Below are 17,532 nucleotides of genomic sequence, written 5' to 3' on the forward strand. Positions count from 1 at the left end.
TCACTTCAATAGTCAAAGAATTGCATTTATCTTCTTTCCTAAAAAAATACTATTCAAATGATATCTATATCATTTTTGCATCTTTGGAAACTCACTCAATTTTTTTCCTTTTTTTATTTTTTTTATTTTCATTTTGTTAAATGTTAGTAAGTCACTACAAAATGGACATTTTTTTTAACTTTGTTACTATAAAAGGTTCCAATATTACGATTTTGTATGTGTAAAGTTCCCTATATAAAGGCCTACATTCTTACTCAATTGGCACAACAACACTAAGTGCCTTTATTCTAACCCCTTTTTGCATCTATCTAGTTAATAAAATTTATTCATTCTCAAAATGTCTGGAGTAAACAAAGTCACAATTGTTGCCTTTGCTATGATGCTTTGCATCTTGCTTCAAACCAACATTTCAAAAGCAGATACATTTCTTGCTGGTGATGCTAATGGATGGGGTTTCCAGTTGAATGGTTGGCCTAATGGCAAGACTTTCAAGACTGGCGATGTTATTGGTATGAATTTATTAGTAAATTTACTATTCAAATAATGATGAAAAACTGTTATTAACGTATATGTACTTTTTTTCATGTTAACAAAAATACAGAGTTTAAGTACCCAGCCGGAGCGCACAATGTGGTGAAGGTGGACCAAGCAGGGTTTGACTCTTGTAATGGTGCTGGGGGACAAGCTTTCACTTCCGGAGACGATAAAATAACTCTCACACAAGGAACATCATATTTCATTTGTACTATCGGACCACACTGTGCTAATGGTGTCAAGGCCGCTGTTACAGCCAATTAATTTACTCCAATTCTATAGTCTTATTTTCATTCTAGTCAATTGTTGTAACTTTGGAGTACTAATAGTTATATAATATAATGTTTTATTTCTTTCGTCCATATAGATGTGTTTACTTGCCTACTTGAATGAAAAAACTAAGCATTATTATTTTGGGTAAAAATAAATTTTACTAATGAACATGTGAGTGGAATTTTCAATATCCTATAAATCTTATTGTTTTTATTTTTTAGAAGAGATTAAGTAATGTATTTCTTGAAACATAAAATGATAAGCGTCTTTTTTTATAATTTACTTAATTCAAATCGGTTAGATGTTCGAATTTGAATACGTCTTTAAATATTGAAATGCTATCTCTATATTTAAATATTAGATAATTAAAACTATTTGTTTTTAACCTTTGAATAACATAAATTTATTTCCAAACTATTAGTAACATAATAAAAAAGTGTTTTGAACACTGGCTTAGCCCTTGAGTAACAAAATCAACAAATTTGAATCTTTAGATTCTTGTGAAATCCTCTCTAACCTCAAATTTTAAAGACGAAAAATTAAGAAAGTAATTCAAATTTCAATTCGTTTATTTTCTCAATTTCTCAGTATTATAGTTAGGGTACAAAATCGAATAAAAAATCGAACGAAAGAATGCTGGTCCATTAGACTTCAATGAAGGAGGTGAGGTTAAGGCCCAGTTCTTGGCTTCCCTTTTCTAGGCCCAATGGGTATTTCTTAGTTATTTGCTTGGCCCAGTTCTGTATTCTTCTCTGGGCTTGAAGAATGCAAATTAGAGAGAAGTAATTTGGCCTTAACGGGTGTGTGTCGGATTCTCCAAATAGTGTATTTTGGAGAATCTGACCCGAGTGCAGCATTGAAAGTGAAGACTTCGCGTAATTTAGATTTTGCGGAGTATCCTATTTAGGGAAAAAATATACTAGTAAATAGGTAAAAATAATTTTAAAAATATTATGTATAGGGTTAGTTAATTATCAGCTATAACAAATCAACATATTTAATTCTATAGCAAGTTCTAATACATAAAGAATTAATTATATATTAAATTTTCATGTTTTTCATTTTTATATTGCCTACTTTTAAGGAGGCATACCGTTGATTTAATGGTATGAATAAATGATTTTAAAAATGAATGCTTGGATAAATATTCGTATTTTGATAATATAAACTTTTTACTTTTTCTCCCCAATACGCGATTCCACTCATTTATCATTAGAGTTTAACTAAAATTTATCAAAACTTTAAGTATTACAATAACCAAATTAGTCATCACTAGCTACTAAAATACTACTTCATGTTAATTAAAAGTTCAAATATGATTCAATCATTTGTTACTTCTTACATATTTTTTTTCCCTCTTCTCAGATGCAGATGATTTAAAAAAAGAAAGAGAGACAAACAAATCAAAAACGATAGAAAGAAAACAATATTTATTTAATCAATTAGCAGTAATTGCAATTTTTTGGGCACCATCACAATGACCAGGAACACCACAAATAAAATAGGTTGTGCCCTTTTTAAGAGTTATCACATCTTTCCCTGAATTAAACATTTTTCCTAAAGGGTTACAATTATTGTAATCCACCTTGTTCACTATAACCACATTGTGAATTTCTCTAGGATAATTGAATACTGCAAAATAAAATAAAATAAAGTTATGAAAGTCGCAAAGTATTAAATACTAAATAAATTCCTTTAAAATATGCATTTAAACAAAAAAATGAATAAAGGGCATAATAATGATATACTAGTAATTTCATACCAAGCACATCACCAACTTTGAAATTCTTGCCATTAGGCCAATTGCTAACACCAAATGTCCAACCATTACTATCTCCAACATTATAAGTTGTTGATGCATTACTTATTTGGATGGCAAACAACATCATGAATATTACCAAAAAAATAGCACATCCTTCTAATTTCCATGCCATTTTTTCCACTTCTCTAAATGAAAATTTGTCTAATTTAAAGGTTTTTGGAATTTTATAAGGTGTTAATTGTATAGACTTGAACTTAGATGAATGCTTTTAGTTACAACCTTTTATAGTGGTACTAGCTAGACTACTTAATTAATGCTAATGTATATTTTTCTAGATTTTGATGATATTAGTGTTGGTCATTTGATGTTAATTTTATGAAATTTAACTCTTGTAAAGTTATTTGACTGAATACAAATTTTTATTAAGAATAAATAAAAGACCTTTAAAATTTATGGTCAAATAGAATTTAAAGATTTTATGGACTTATAAATCATCTCATTAAGAGTAGATGAAAAGTTTAAAATTAAATTATTTACCAAATATGAATAATATCATTATTTTTTCGAAGGACTAAAAAGGAAAAAATGTTACAGGAAACTGAAAAAGTATATTCTTTAGTGAAAATTGAAAATGATTATCAAGACGATTGCACCCCTGAAAAAGTATTTTATCGTTCTAATTTCTAGATATGGACGATTTATAGATTGGAATTCACTAAATTGTTTACATGAAGTTAAATCTTGACAAAAAGTATTTATATTCGGCTATATAACGGCTATTTTTTTTTAGGTGACGGCTATTTTATGTCAATTTCAAAAAATATTTCCAGTTAATTGCTGTATCCCAATTACTACCATATTCTCGACTTTCCTACTTTTAGGACCAATGGGCCATTTTCTAGTTATTCTTTAGGCTCAGTTCTGTATTCCTCAATGGGCTTGAAGATCACAAATTACAGATCTCCCTTTGCACAATTCAGCTGGAAAATGTTTTTTTTTTTTTAAAAAAATAAAATAAAATCTCATCAGACTTCGGATACATGTATTTGACGCATCAATACACGTTCATATACATGTATCTTGAATACATGAGATCAAAATTAGGTGTGAATTCACATGTATCTGGGATGCATATATTAAATTTATTTGACTTGAACTTTGATACGGAATTATTAATTAGTGAGACAATATGTAATTATTTCAAACTATCGAAAGAAAGAACCGAAGAATTAGAAATATGATAAAGAATGTTTGCCTTATTAAGTAGTTTTTCTTTTGATAGATATATGTATATATAATGTGGAATTAATGTTGAACTATTCGAGGCATTTGGCCAAAATATTATAATTATCATTTTTCATCAGTTCATCGCTTAACTTAAAGTTTCCGATAGTTTTTTCGAATATTTTCTTAATAGTAGCGCCACTAGCGAGATAAATGTCTTACCTTCCTTTTTAAAAAATAAAATAAAATATCTATTACCTTCCATAAGTACAAATATCGAATAACTTTGTCTATGAAAAATATCCAATATAGAAGTAGCAAAAAGTTCATATTAATCCATTATTTGTCATATTATATAGTAGTAGTACTAGTACACCAACATAGGTGACACATGATAGAAAGTTTAAAGACTTTATAGGAACAGTAGGATAATTGATTTGGTAGTTTCACATAGCAAAGACAGAAATCTTCATTCCAGATTCACAATGACCAGCATAATTGCAGATGAAATAGTTCTGTCCCTTTACTAGCTTTACTTTGTCACCCCCTTTGCTGTACACTTTTGCACCTCTTGGTGTGCTGCACTTGTTATAACCATCTTTATTCACCGCCACCACATTGTGCGCACCATTAGGGTAGTTGAATGCTGCGGTAGCGTATTCAGAATTTTTTATAATTTTTTTAAAAGGAGATAATATACTATAGTAGTACTATTTTGCAGTGAAATAATTGTGGGTGACAAACAAATATTGTACAAAATCAGAATTGGTTGGAACATAAATGCGTTACATGTAATCATAAAACATGTCTCTCAATGGACCACATATTGGTAGGTGTAATTATCATTAACGGCAATATAACATTAAGAATCATTGTCATTATAACACAAGTGGGAAAGTGATTTTTTTAGGTTTAAAAGTGGTAGTAGAACAACTATTTGTCCCTAATTACTTGTTCAATTTTTTTAGTTGTTCCTAATTACTTGTCCATTTGACAAATCAAGAAAGGACAAATTGTTCCCCTATTATACCATCAATTAATTAATTTGAAAAATATAGTACTTTTTGAAAATCTTAAATTTTTAATTCATCCAATTCATAATTAATTGGATTAAAATGGTAAACTCACTATATCAATAATTATTATCTTAACAGATGTGTCAATTCAAAAGTGGATAAGTAATTAGAGACAGAGGATAATATCTTTAAATTAAATCTATATTGTCGGTAACTCATTTTAATTTGATGGTGCAAAAGAAAAAAAATATAATTCCTCCATCCAACAACAGTCAGAAACAATAAATAACAAGAGCAACAGCCAATATTATTATATTATTTTTTTGAACATATTAAATTTAATGTTTTAGTAAATGTTAAATAATATTTAATATCAAGGATGAAATAAGTACAAATTTCTTGATTTTTTAAACTAGACAAATATTATTAAATACTCCCTCCATCTCATTTTATGTGAGGTAGTTTGATTCGACACAAAGTTTAAAAAGAAAAGGAAATTTTTTAAAACTTGTGGTTCAAAATGAATGATAGAAATTTGTATGGCTGTAAATCATTTCATTAAGGGTAAAATAAATATTTTATAGTTAAATTGTTACTTAATATAAAAATGTGTCATTCTTTTTGGAACTGACTAAAAAGAGAAGTAAGTCACATAAATTGAGACAAAAAAATAACTATTTTTAATATAATGAACAAGTAAAAATGAACAAATGAAATACTTCTCTAGTTCTCTTTGAGTTACCCTCAAGAGTCAAGAGGGTCAAAATTAAACTAAAAATAATAAAACAGGGTCCCATGAAACAAAAAATTTGGCAGTCCTTTGAAAAGTTTTAGGATAACAAAATTAAAAACCAGTCAACATTATGGGACCTTAGAAAAGAAAACAAAGCACTTATTTTTGTGTGTGTGTGTGTGTGGGGGGGGGGGGGGGGGAGGGGGGGGGGGGGGCGGGGGAGTATTAAATTTTTGTGGAACATTTAACATTTTAATGCTTAGCCCGAATATTTGAAGCGTGAACAAAATAATTAGGAACATATTCTACTTAAATAAATTTGAATTTGTTATTGTACTATTTTATATGATCCAATTGATATATTTATGGAACTCAAATATAGTATTTGTGCTTATTTAGTACTCCCTCCGTTTCACAAAGAATTGTCTAGTTTGATTTGACACAAAGTTTAAAAAAATAAAGAAGACTTTTGAATCTTGTGGTCCTAAATTAAAGTTATGTCAAATGTACAAAACTGTCATTTATTCTTGTGGTCCTAAAGATGACACGTGAAAAGCTGAAATTAAAATATTACCAGAAAAAGAAATAAGTCATTCTTTTTTAAACAGACTAAAAAAGAAAGGAAATCATTCTTTTTGAAACGGAGAGAGCAATTTTTTCAATACATATGCCCACAAGTAAGGGATCCATAGAAAAGTTAACTCATGAAGTGAGACGATATCGAAGAATCATACTTACTAAGAATATCACCAGCCCTAAAGCGTTTGCCCTTAGGCCAACCAACAGTGTTAAAAGTCCAGCCACCAGAATCACCAACTTTGTACTCAACAGCATGAGCCATCTCAGTTTGAATGAGCACCACAATACATAACACAAACACCATTTTCATGTTCATTTCCATTGCACTGCTTCTTCCCTGACTAAATTAATTAATTAAAACAACTCTATAGATATAATTATTAATGAGTTGTGTGGATATATTAGTTGTGCAAGTATAACTCCCATTTTATAGAGAAAAATATGATGGTTTGTGGTCCTTGAATTCTTTAATTTACTGTTTTGGGTCAAGCAGTATGTAGTGTAGGTCCACAATATTCCACTCCCGATAAAAAAAGATTAAAGCATGTCGGTGCAAAGATGAAGTTTGAATTTCATTTTTTTTTTATGAATTCTAAATTTTATAGTGATAATAATTGAGTTCTAATGTAATATTTACACGTTAGGTTCGTCCGAACTCGCATAATCGATGATCATCTATAGGATCTCCCCCCCTTCAAAATCGGACGTGAAAGTTTCCTTTCATCCGGCTCAAGTAGGTACACCAAATAAGGAAAGGAGTTTTGTTTCATTGGATTCAGATATTTCTTTGAATCTAAATAATACAATTGGATTTACTTTTGAAAGTTCTTTTTTTATTTTTTTTATAAATCCAATGGTTTTTTATGTACCATATATATTTACATAATCAGATCAATATTAAGTATCTTTCTTATAATAAAACATTAATTGATAACTCCTTCGATCCGTCCCCATTTTTGCAAAGGTGTTACTTCCATTTGATTTATACTCCATTTCGTTTAATTTTTAAATATGTAAATTTTATTTAAATATTTTATATACACAAAAGTTTTTATAAGTTAGAAAAATAAGAAAGCAAGAGATGAATTAGTGGAGAGACAATCTACGTATTGTACGTATATCATTGAAAATAAGGCATTCAATTTTCAATGCTGACTACCAACCCACTATTTTAAAAATTGTACGTGAACATTATTTGTCAAGAAAGAGGGGCAATTAAATAGTTAAAATTAGTAAAAGGTCAAAAAAAATTGCAGATTTGCAGGATTATTTTAATTTTATGTACTTTTTATGTCTCAGTGGATTTGGCTACTAGAGAAAGTGGGAGTAGGAGGGGAAATTTAGAAAAAGAAATGACAAGTTACCATTACTTTGCTCTTACTTTATTTGATATATCACTTGTGAGTGATTTTATCATATTTTTAAATGCTTAACTAGATATTGTGAGGATAAGTATAAATTATCTCTAGCTTTAATAATAAGATATTTTGAATTCGAGCTATGAAAATAAAATTATCTTTGGTGAAGAATGTTTTGCTTTAAAGTGAAAGTTCCTGCTAGAACGGTTTGATTGAATCTCAAAAGAATACCGAATGACACGTGGCAAGAGAAAAAAAGAGAGGAAATAAGTAAATTATTGATTCACCAATAAGGATTGTGATGGAGTGATAAATAATTTTTCATCCTTAATCAGAAGTCTTGAGTTCAAATCTCTCTAGATACAAAGTTTCCTTTGTGACTTTAAAGTGAAGACAGGACACGAATCGAAAAAAGAAAAGAAAAAACTACTGGTTCAAGAGATGAATTGAATTCAAATAGAATTGAATTCAAGTGATCTATGAACCACTACTGTGTCAGTTAAATCTAAACTTTTTGACCTTTTCAAAATGTGAACTACTTTTTCACACTTTATTTGAGTCCACTGCCCACCAACCCAACATTTGATTTTAGATAAACTTGTCCTTCTTACTTCATTTTTCCTCCACATTAATTTGACTTATTTAGTTTGGCGAAAACCCTCAATACATAAATTTAGAACTAGAAGGAAATCATTTCTTCAATCCTTTTTCGTTTTTGTTTTTTCACTTAATAATATTTGATATATGTATTAAAGTTCAACTAAATTTAAATTAGAAACAAGCACATAGTTCTTAAACAAGGAGCATTCATATGTTGAAGCTCTAGTATGATACTATTCATTTTTATGTTATACTGTCTTAATCATTGCTTGCAATAGGTCCCACAACAAAGCCCGTCTAGCTCAGTTGGTAGAGCGCAAGGCTCTTAACCTTGTGGTCGTGGGTTCGAGCCCCACGGTGGGCGTTCTTTTTTTTTCCCTTGATTATAAAAACATGAATTCAACTAAAAAATATGTAACAAGTCCAAGTATCCTCTTTTAACCCAATCAAGAATAATAGCATGGAACAAAAAAAATTGCAGATTAATATAATACTGAAGTTCAATTATCAAGCAAAGGGGTGTTTACAAATAATTGAAAGAAAAGAGAAAACCCAGATGAAATGCCTTTAAATTGTTTCAAAGGAAGAAAAAAAATCCAGTACTAATATCATCCTCTATCCAAAAGAACAAGAAATAAATAGTACTAGTATGTATCATCGACAACTTCTTAGCTCTTCGTTAATGAGATGAACTGCTTCCGACACTCCATCCTGAACATTTTCCAAACGATATCAATCTCACTATTAAACTGAAGCGAAAGACACTGCCTATAATGTGCTTTATAACAGTATTAGTAATAGCAGCAGCCAGCGGTAGATATAGAGCGAGTTTAGCTGAATTCATTACTTTCAACTCACATCACTTATACATATGCAAAATGAAGTTAGAAATACAAATATATAATAGATCACATCTATTTGAAAGTGTTGACAGGCATCAGCAGCATTGCAAGCCATTATGATGTAGGATTATGGAAGGACCTTGTGTTTATTCATCATCAAGAATTGATCTTACCTCATTAGACAATTTATTAGAAATCTGCAAAGCACGGGATTTGACTTCAGAAGACTGAGAATAGTCCAGGGCCCTCACAAGCATGTTTGCAGCTTCCTTGATGTAGAAATCTTCATCTTTATCTGGTACCAAGTGTTCTCTTTTCAATGGCTCAGGGGCAACACCGAGCCAATACATCCTCTCCGCCCAGTAAAATTGATCCAGCATAAATGGACATATCACCTGTCATTATGTAAAGCAGATATCATGTAGGAGAATTTGCACCAATTTCTGACCTTTTACCTTTACTGAACTAAAATCTTAACGTCAAACATCACCCGTATTTCATCACATCAATCGAAACATTCCATGACATCTTCTTGACAGTCTATGAAAATATACATCCAACTTTTAATGCAATTATAGGTTAAATGAGCGCATATACATGATGGTACCAAATTTTAACTTAGACAATCTTAATCTTTTTTTTTTAAAACCGAGAAATCCGTCTGTGACCCGCCCTTTGGACCAATCATAGCCTTCTAAACTCGGTGGATAATGGGCCCGTCCCTCTACCCTTCTCCACTTAAATACCGGGCTTTGCTTTGCATGGTGTGGGGCTTGAACCTGCGACCAGCCACAAATCCTCCACCTTTTGCCACTCAAGCTAGGCCTTGGGGGAGACAATCTTAATCTTTCTAAGCTTCATTTCGCAGTTTAATCAATATATTACCACAACAAACAACAACTCGCCTCCATCCCCAACTAATTCAGGTTGCTATTTCACTATTCATTTCGCTTCATTAAGATCCGTCTCATTCCAATATTCAATAATTTAAGTTCTCTATACCATAAGTTCTTTAAACTTTAAACTGACAAACGGATCTATTTAAACAACATATGATAGTTTTGCTAAAAAACAATATGCAATCTCATGTGCTAGGTGAAAATCTTATTCCTAAAGATAGTCAATCGCAGATCAGAAGCGTTACAATAACTTCTCTGAATTGACCTTTCTCATATTTCCACTCCAGCAAGAATGACTTACTACTAAATTATAAATAAAGATGATAGTCAAATGAAGATTCCACAGATCTGAAACCTTATAAAGGAAAAAAGGAATCAAGATTCTTCCCAAATATACCAAGTTTTATAGACAATAAATTGCTTTCACGTTTGCAATATCTGTAATTTCAGATAGACTGCAGAGATTGCCATAAGTTGCAGAAACCCAACAATGAAACAAACCTGAGGAACTCCAGCCAGTAAAGCGGCAGCCGTGGATCCACTGGGGATATTGAGATCCAAAGGGAAGCAAACGCATTAATAACAAGAAAAGATGCATAATGGTTAGCATAACTCTTCACACAGAGTGAGGATAGAGAGACAGAGAACAACTGGAGGTAGGAATCAGTAAGAGAAAATGGAAAAAGAAAAGTGGAACACATCCAACCTTCCACCGTGATGAATTGCAGCAGCACACCTTGGAAACAGCCAATTGTATGGGACGGAACTTGAAGAAAGACAACCAAATCTCAATAACCAGAATAATTGTATAGGATGTTTCTAATTATAGCTTCCAAACTGTTAGTTTGAACCCTTAACAAGGAGATCAAACATTAAGAGCCTGTTTGGATTGGCTTTTTGGTTTGTAAGCCAAAAGTCATAAGTTAGAAATCCTAACTTACGACTTTTGGCTTATTTTTATCATTTTCGCTTAAAATCAAGTGCTTATAAGCACTTTTTTAATACTTTTTTTACCCAAACACTGGAAAAATGCTTTAAAGCTATTTTGGCTTAAAAACACTCGAAATAAGCCAATCCAACAGGCTCTAGTATTGCAATAACCTACAACCATTTGTTATAAGAAAATGAAACATTATGGTCCTTTGTGAATCTTTTAGTGCAAAAACATACTCCAAAAGCATAACGTAAACCTAATACTCCCTCTATTAGAATTGTTAAGGATCCAAGTGGGTCCAGCATATGAACTTACCCAGAGAAACAAAAGAGTCGACCTCCAAAAAGAGAAACTCCTTCATTACTCCGTTGTGTTTGTTCCGGGCAAGAGGATGCTTCCTTGGCATAAGAGTCAATTGCTGCTTCTAAAGGTTGATAGCCAGCTGAGAACAAAATAAATCTGCTACCTGATATGTCTAATGCAGTTCCAAGGACCCGAAGGAATGCATGAGGGTTCCTCAAGAAACCCATGCTGCAGAGCCAATCAGAGACAAGTTCATGATAAGAAGGTATATATATTCAACAATAGCACAGAGAGTAATTAAGCAAAATTCAACTAAATTTGTCCTGCAGAAAGCATACATGTTAAAAACATAAAATGAAGGAGTGAAATTAAAATATCATGAATCAAGTTGCAAAAAATTAGAGACAACATTATATCGATTTTGCAATTTTGTTTATGAAAGCAATTATTTTATTGATGTTATGGGGGGAAAATCTAATTTACAAGAGGTATACCAAAAAGTAGAAAGCCTAACAAAATTATGGTTTTCTAAGAAAAACATTCAAACAGCTATGGCTATGGGAAAATGCAGATCACCTCCTTCCTCACTGTCGGGTTGCTTCGAGGTATGGTGGGGAATTTTATCATGGTTTGGCCAGGCAGTGTGAAGGATCTTAAGTTTAGCTGGAACTGCAGGAGAAGAAGCAGGGCTTGGAGTGTTGCCCCACTAGCATTGATGTGGGTCCTGTGGAGAGAAAGAAGAGTTTTTGAGGGTGTACGGATGAATCTTGTAAAGTTAAGGAGTAGTCACTTGTCCCTTATTTCCTTTTGATGCACCCATGAGTTCTCTTTTCGTAAAGATGATTGGGTATCTTTTGTAGAAAACCATCTTATATTGTTGGTTTTCTACTTTTTAGGTCTACACCTCTTTTAATAAAATTGATTTACCTTATCGGGAAAAAAATCAGCCTGTGATTTTTAATCTTCAAAAGGACATAGAAGATAATGGGACAATTAAGAAAATCTAACTCAAAAACTAACGATGAAAACCAAAATAAACCTCTTCTATCCAAATTGGATTTAATGCTAGAATTATTTTGTACTATTTAAGAGGAAACAGAGAGGACATTTGAAATGAACATAAGCAGTTAGCACATACTAACTTCAAGACAGGAAAAGAGCTCTCATTAGTCCCTTTTTTTTTTTTTTTGATAAAGAGTTCTCATTAGTCCCTCAAAACTTATATACTGAGAGAAGAACAGAGCTTTGCATGAAAATAAAATAGTCAAAATGGGACTTCACCTTCCAATTGAACTCAGACCTATGAAAATAGGCAGCTCTGTAGCAGGAAATTCAATGAAAACCTGCAAGCTGAGGTGGATAGAACACAATTCATTTTGTTTATTTGAACTCCCTGAAGAAACCGATGCAGAGATTTCTGCACAGTCATTGCAAGAAAACTGCCATTCCTTGGGAGGAAACCAAAAGCCACAAACCCGCACTTTTGATGGCCAATAACCTAATATATAGGGTTCCACTGATCAGCTTAATAACAACGGTATAATAGCTTTATCAATACAACTTTGTCAATAATAACTTTTTGCATTGACAAAACTATCTAAAGCAGGCGGCTCAACTTTTTTTTCTTCTCACGATTTTACAAGGACCATAGTTAGGTTATCTTACATAGCCAAAGTCTGGAAAGCTTGTAGCCTTAAAGTCAATAGAGTAGCTGAATTTGTAATATAGCTGGATTTACCCTAAAATAGAAAAGCAAAGTGGCTTTCAACTAATATGTACTTTACAACTCCGAAGAACAAAAAAGGCACAGACATATATTCTCAGAAGCATCAACTTGATTCCTTATAACACCATTATTGCAATTCTGTTACCACCATTTTACTCAAAATTCCATTGTAATCATGCAGTTCTACAGATTCTAAGTAATCATGTCACAAAAGGTCAAAGATCACCAAAATGGAGAAATATATACAATATTAATTTTTTTAGCATTTTATTCTCATGTCAGGAAATTTTCACATGAAACTAAGAAGAGATGTATATAGATATATCATCATAAGCCATACCAGGGTACTCAACAACTTCTTTGCTAAATCCATACCTGTGAGCAAGTCACAATATGTCAGAAAGTGCAATAACAACTATCCCGTGACAATAAATAGACACATGGAAACATATATATTAAGATGCCAATAACCTATAGGTCAAAGATAAAATATCGACTTATTCTATTTGGAAATACTTCGAAAAATACATCTTTACACAATTTTTCCTTGCTCCTTTGTTTAGAAGGCAACATGGCTAACGGAACACCAAATCTCAGGTAAGAGTTCTATAGACTTCCCAAGATGACCGGAAAGACACAATCTGAAAGCACTTTTTAAAGAGATTTTTGAAAAGCTAGTAAAAGCCAAATTAATTCTTTTCTACACCCTTAAGATTTATCCTACTATTATCTTCTAGAACTTTATAGTGTTCCATAGTTCTATAGATACTTTTTAGCTAGTACAATTATCTTACAATAGTAGAGGAGACGGAAGCCTCTCATGGAATGTCGGAAGACCTGTTACAGGGTCCTGCATCCAAATGAAAGACCAGTAAATACAAGGAAGCAGAAAAATTAACAGAGATTCAATAGGAGAGGGAGCACTACTTGCCTTTAACCAAAACACCAGTGACCCAAACAATTCAGTTTATGGGTTCAGATCTGAATTGGTTACTGGTTTTGATTTAGAAAAATATAAGTTCTACAAAGTTTTTAGTTATCAAAAAGCCTGGTTGTTGCATCATAAAATAAGCTAAAAAATAGAACCGTGTGGTTCAGTGATTGGCTTGCCCCTTAAAGACGAATATCTAAATTGAGTGAATTCCAGCCTCAAAGTTCAACGCTCTGATTAGAAAGGAAAATTTAGGAAAATTGTCATTGGCTGGAGTAAAGAACACACCGTAAAAGGAAGGGAACTCAGGTTCAGGTCCAGACTTCTCCACGATCCCCACTCCTCAGTGAAAAGTGGCCACATCCAATGGATGACATCTTTCCAGCCAACCTACAATCAGCAAAAGCCTCAACTCATGCAATTGCTGTCTTTACTCAAAGAAAATAAGACTAAAATGCAGGGGAAGGACTCATATAACATTAACAACCTAACAGGGTTGAAACAAAATTGACGATCAATCAGCTGGTATTAGTACTGAAGAAGCTTATACCACAGGCACAAAATTTGAAATGTAGATGAAGATTTTACTAGAATCACAGCCATAAGTCCATCCATTAACTCACTGTACATTTTAAATGAAAAGTGGAACTGATTTTCCAAATGAAAGTCGGTGAATAATATACCAAGCGGCTACAGAATTCGTCAAGTACCTTGTCAGTGGGAGCTTCCTGGAGATGGTTATATAAACCTGGATGTTCTTTCCTAAATTGCCGTTCAAATGATGATGGAGCACTACATTGCATGAGGAGAGCAAAAAGTCAGACAAACAAGCAGTGTAGGTTCTGCATTAACATCCAACCTAAGTGTCCAGATACTAGAGAAATTTCAAATGCCCAAGATGCTTCAGAATGAACAGATGAAAGATGAGCATATTTTACACATAAGTAAGGGATTCATGAGTTTAAATGCTTGGCCTCCATATACTCAAACAGGTCTACCTTACTAGTAACAAAGAAAGCAAGTGAGTCCAGAACAAGAAGTTCATGGAGAGATGTTCATCAAGTTCATTGCCATACGAAGCAAATCCATGGTATACCAATTAACAAATTAAAGGAGCCATAAATTGTTGTAACTTGTAAATAAATACATAGTTAAAGACAGAGGTAAAGACAATATGATTGTTATCGAAAGAAGGGAAATAAGAAAGTTTCTCTTGCTACCTATAGGGAACAACATAAGGAGCAACCACAATGCAACGGACCCGAAAAAGCTCAGCAAAACTCCAACCTTCCTGGAACTCAAGTTATACGGTGAAAAAAACAAAGCGTTGCGACTGTACTATAATTGACAATGACTATACTTCCTGTACATATAATTGAAAGCAATTCACCTCCTCATTCCTTCTCTCCACATCCTCCTCCCCCAAACTTTCTACCCTTCTAAGGAGATAGACTCGCCAAGCTCATCTTGATGAAAGGAAATTTCCTCTCTAAAAACAAAAATTAAAAGGGATATAGAACAATTAAATGCCAGAGAATTTACCAGAGCGAAGAAATTAATAGCAATAACATCGCCTTCCACTGAGCTATCTCCAAAGATATCCTCAATAATCGAAGTACACTCATACCTATGTTTCTGGATAATTTCCCTTTTGTGGGCAGAAAAAGATAACTCCATCTTACCTGATCAACATGCAGTACTTGATTGATGATATATTGGGATAAGAACAAACATAACGAAGCTGTATAAAGTGACATACCACAATGTTCAAGAGGGGAAACAACAGGTGGCGATGAAACCGGTATATACGTAACTTTATTTGCTCTCAAGTGCACCATCAAGTTCTGTCAGGAACAAAAGGAAATAAAAGAAAGAAAAAAAAACTCTGAAGCATTCAGTGTCAACTTTCTGAAATGCCACATATTTATGTTCAAAGAGAAAAGAATTTGGCTGCCTTATCCAGCCTAAAGGCTAAATTATCTGGGTTTCTTTCCAGGGCTTGCTGAAATCAAACTAGATCACTTTATATAAACACAAACAACACAATAACATGTCCAAAAACAATCTCCTCTTAAAATTGCGACAACAAGCAACAAATAAGAATTGTTCTGCTTTTGCTAACCTCATGAGCTGAATGAGTGATAAAAACCACTTGATATTGCTCTTGATCACAAGCAAACGCTGCAGCAATGGCCTATTCATCAAGTCACTAATTAAAATATATGGCACAAGTAAAAGAAAACCTCTATATAGGTAATTAATGATTCATACAAACATTTCCATTGTATATTGTGAAGGGAATATACAAGGCCTGTCATGAAATTCAGCACAAGAAAGATAACCCAAAACTTTGAGCCTACAGAAACCAGTACAGCACAAAATCCAGAAATAGAAACTATTTCAATATTGACACACAGATAAATGTAAAGGGGCGAAAAATTATTCGAATATTGAATGTTTAGATAAATTTTCAATTAGTTGCAATAACAATTGAATGTCAATGCGATGCATTACATTTACACACACAAAAAAAAAAACGAAGAGGAGGAAGAGGGTTACGGCAAGAGGGTAGATATCGCCTTTAGTTCCGAAAGCCATGAAAACAGCGACTGGTTTGCTCCTCATCTTCTTCAATTACTCCTTCCTTCACTTTACGACTTCTGGTTCTTAACAATTTTCACCTATTTTTGTCATTTTTTCTGAAATTCAAGGATACATCAGAATTTTATTTTATTTTATTTTTTCAGAATGTGCATTTTTTGCTGCAAAATTCTAAAATAGTTACTCCTCCATTAATAAAATTAAAATAATATTAATTATTTTTTCCATTTGGTTAAATTTTTAAAATGAGAAAAAAGTTTATTGTGTTTCATCAATAAATTTTAAAAGCGTTTTAAAGTAATAATTAGTGTTTGAGTATTTTTCAAGAAACCTACTATAACGATCAACAACTATAGTTAGTCGATATTGTTTGCCACCATTACTACTAGCCCACTCATTATCACCACACTCCCAACATAATCCCAATCGACACCTACAACCATCATTGCTAGCAATCATCACCTTTAATTGTCATATAATTTTTAAAAGTATCTTAATATAGTATAAATATACAATTTAATAGTTCATTTAAATTTTATATTATTAATTCTAAAGAAATGTAATTTCACATATTCACATGCTGAAATAACAAATAGTCTTAATTGTTTAGTATAAATTTTTTAGTATAATATCTTAATATTCAAGTATGCATTTAGTTTAAAATGTCTCAATCTTTAACGAAAACAATTAGGAATTAAGGAGGTGAAAGGAATACAAATATTAAATTGAGATTAAATAATAAATAAGAGTAGTTTAATCAATCATCCTTGTAATTAATATTTTTTTAAAAAGAAATGCAAAAGAAAAATGTGACAACCAAAATGAACCTAAGGGTAGCACTAGATATTAGAAATATTTCTTGATATTGATCGACACATAAAAATGATTCTTCCAAATTCCTTTTATTCTGTCCTAAAAAAGAAATCAACCCCTCATATACTTGGAAACTATTTAATTTAGCATTCATAAAATGTTTCCCTCTAAGTTCATTTTAGGTGATTTTTAAAGGTTTTGACCAGATTCCTTTTATTCTAACCTAAAAAAGATTGACCCATTATATACTTAGAAACTATTTAAATTAACATCCATAAAAATGCTTTTCTCAAGTCAATTTAGGTAATTTTTAAAAAGATTTTAACCGAATTCCTTTTATTCTATTTTTAAAAAATTGACCCCTCATATACTAGAAAATTATTTAATTTAGCATTTATATATTG

At 31.9% G+C, this 17,532-nt stretch overlaps 4 protein-coding genes and 1 non-coding gene across 6 annotated transcripts; 2 read left to right on the forward strand and 3 right to left on the reverse strand.

Moving 5' to 3' along the window:
* Window positions 1–337: 337 nt before the first annotated feature.
* On the forward strand, window positions 338–798 carry LOC102586715 (basic blue protein-like). Its single transcript, XM_006349339.1, has 2 exons — window positions 338–509; window positions 602–798. Exons 1-2 carry the CDS (start codon window positions 338–340, stop codon window positions 796–798), a joined length of 369 nt encoding a protein of 122 aa, XP_006349401.1.
* Window positions 799–1,451: 653 nt separating this feature from the next.
* Window positions 1,452–2,741, reverse strand: LOC102603515 (chemocyanin-like). The gene is made up of 3 exons (XM_006349376.1): window positions 2,570–2,741; window positions 2,255–2,439; window positions 1,452–1,706 (listed from the first exon to the last, which is right to left on the reverse strand). The coding sequence occupies exons 1-3, from the start codon at window positions 2,739–2,741 to the stop codon at window positions 1,452–1,454; spliced, it is 612 nt and encodes a 203-aa protein (XP_006349438.1).
* A 1,356-nt stretch (window positions 2,742–4,097) lies between these two features.
* On the reverse strand, window positions 4,098–6,522 carry LOC102587061 (basic blue protein-like). Its single transcript, XM_006349340.2, has 2 exons — window positions 6,281–6,522; window positions 4,098–4,439 (listed from the first exon to the last, which is right to left on the reverse strand). Exons 1-2 carry the CDS (start codon window positions 6,441–6,443, stop codon window positions 4,240–4,242), a joined length of 363 nt encoding a protein of 120 aa, XP_006349402.1. The 5' UTR covers window positions 6,444–6,522; the 3' UTR covers window positions 4,098–4,239.
* A 1,848-nt stretch (window positions 6,523–8,370) lies between these two features.
* On the forward strand, window positions 8,371–8,443 carry TRNAK-CUU (transfer RNA lysine (anticodon CUU)). The gene has a single exon. It is a non-coding gene; the product is annotated as a tRNA-Lys (tRNA).
* A 104-nt stretch (window positions 8,444–8,547) lies between these two features.
* On the reverse strand, window positions 8,548–16,438 carry LOC102587389 (UDP-sugar-dependent glycosyltransferase 52). 2 transcript variants are annotated; one of them, XM_006349341.2, is made up of 15 exons: window positions 16,274–16,438; window positions 15,837–15,908; window positions 15,474–15,558; window positions 15,257–15,396; window positions 14,935–15,005; window positions 14,425–14,506; window positions 14,003–14,104; window positions 13,578–13,633; window positions 13,124–13,158; window positions 12,339–12,555; window positions 11,070–11,285; window positions 10,527–10,586; window positions 10,322–10,361; window positions 9,095–9,316; window positions 8,548–8,790 (listed from the first exon to the last, which is right to left on the reverse strand). In XM_006349341.2, exons 1-15 carry the CDS (start codon window positions 16,337–16,339, stop codon window positions 8,734–8,736), a joined length of 1,521 nt encoding a protein of 506 aa, XP_006349403.1. In that variant the 5' UTR covers window positions 16,340–16,438; the 3' UTR covers window positions 8,548–8,733. The 2 variants fall into 2 exon arrangements, with proteins under 2 accessions (XP_006349403.1, XP_006349404.1); XM_006349342.2 differs by having other exon boundaries at window positions 15,837–15,895; window positions 16,274–16,355.
* Between the last annotated feature and the right edge of the window lie 1,094 nt (window positions 16,439–17,532).

Source organism: Solanum tuberosum, unplaced genomic scaffold, assembly GCF_000226075.1.
Source record: "Solanum tuberosum cultivar DM 1-3 516 R44 unplaced genomic scaffold, SolTub_3.0 scf00105, whole genome shotgun sequence".
In the NCBI taxonomy this organism is placed as follows: domain Eukaryota; kingdom Viridiplantae; phylum Streptophyta; class Magnoliopsida; order Solanales; family Solanaceae; genus Solanum; species Solanum tuberosum.

Coding starts and splice junctions, on each gene's coding strand:
- LOC102587389 (XM_006349341.2), bottom strand. CDS start 16,339: ATGAGGAGCAAACCAGTCGCTGTTTTCATGGCTTTCGGAACTAAAGGC. Junction 15,559..15,836: donor TCACTCATTCAGCTCATGAG/GTTAGCAAAAGC, acceptor TGTTCCTGACAG/AACTTGATGGTGCACTTGAG. Junction 10,362..10,526: donor GCAATTCATCACGGTGGAAG/GTTGGATGTGTT, acceptor CAATATCCCCAG/TGGATCCACGGCTGCCGCTT.
- LOC102603515 (XM_006349376.1), bottom strand. CDS start 2,741: ATGGCATGGAAATTAGAAGGATGTGCTATTTTTTTGGTAATATTCATG. Junction 2,440..2,569: donor CAAAGTTGGTGATGTGCTTG/GTATGAAATTAC, acceptor TTTATTTTGCAG/TATTCAATTATCCTAGAGAA. Junction 1,707..2,254: donor CCCAAAAAATTGCAATTACT/GCTAATTGATTA, acceptor TTCCCTAAATAG/GATACTCCGCAAAATCTAAA.
- LOC102586715 (XM_006349339.1), top strand. CDS start 338: ATGTCTGGAGTAAACAAAGTCACAATTGTTGCCTTTGCTATGATGCTT. Junction 510..601: donor CAAGACTGGCGATGTTATTG/GTATGAATTTAT, acceptor ACAAAAATACAG/AGTTTAAGTACCCAGCCGGA.
- LOC102587061 (XM_006349340.2), bottom strand. CDS start 6,443: ATGGAAATGAACATGAAAATGGTGTTTGTGTTATGTATTGTGGTGCTC. Junction 4,440..6,280: donor TAGGGCTGGTGATATTCTTA/GTAAGTATGATT, acceptor ACGCTACCGCAG/CATTCAACTACCCTAATGGT.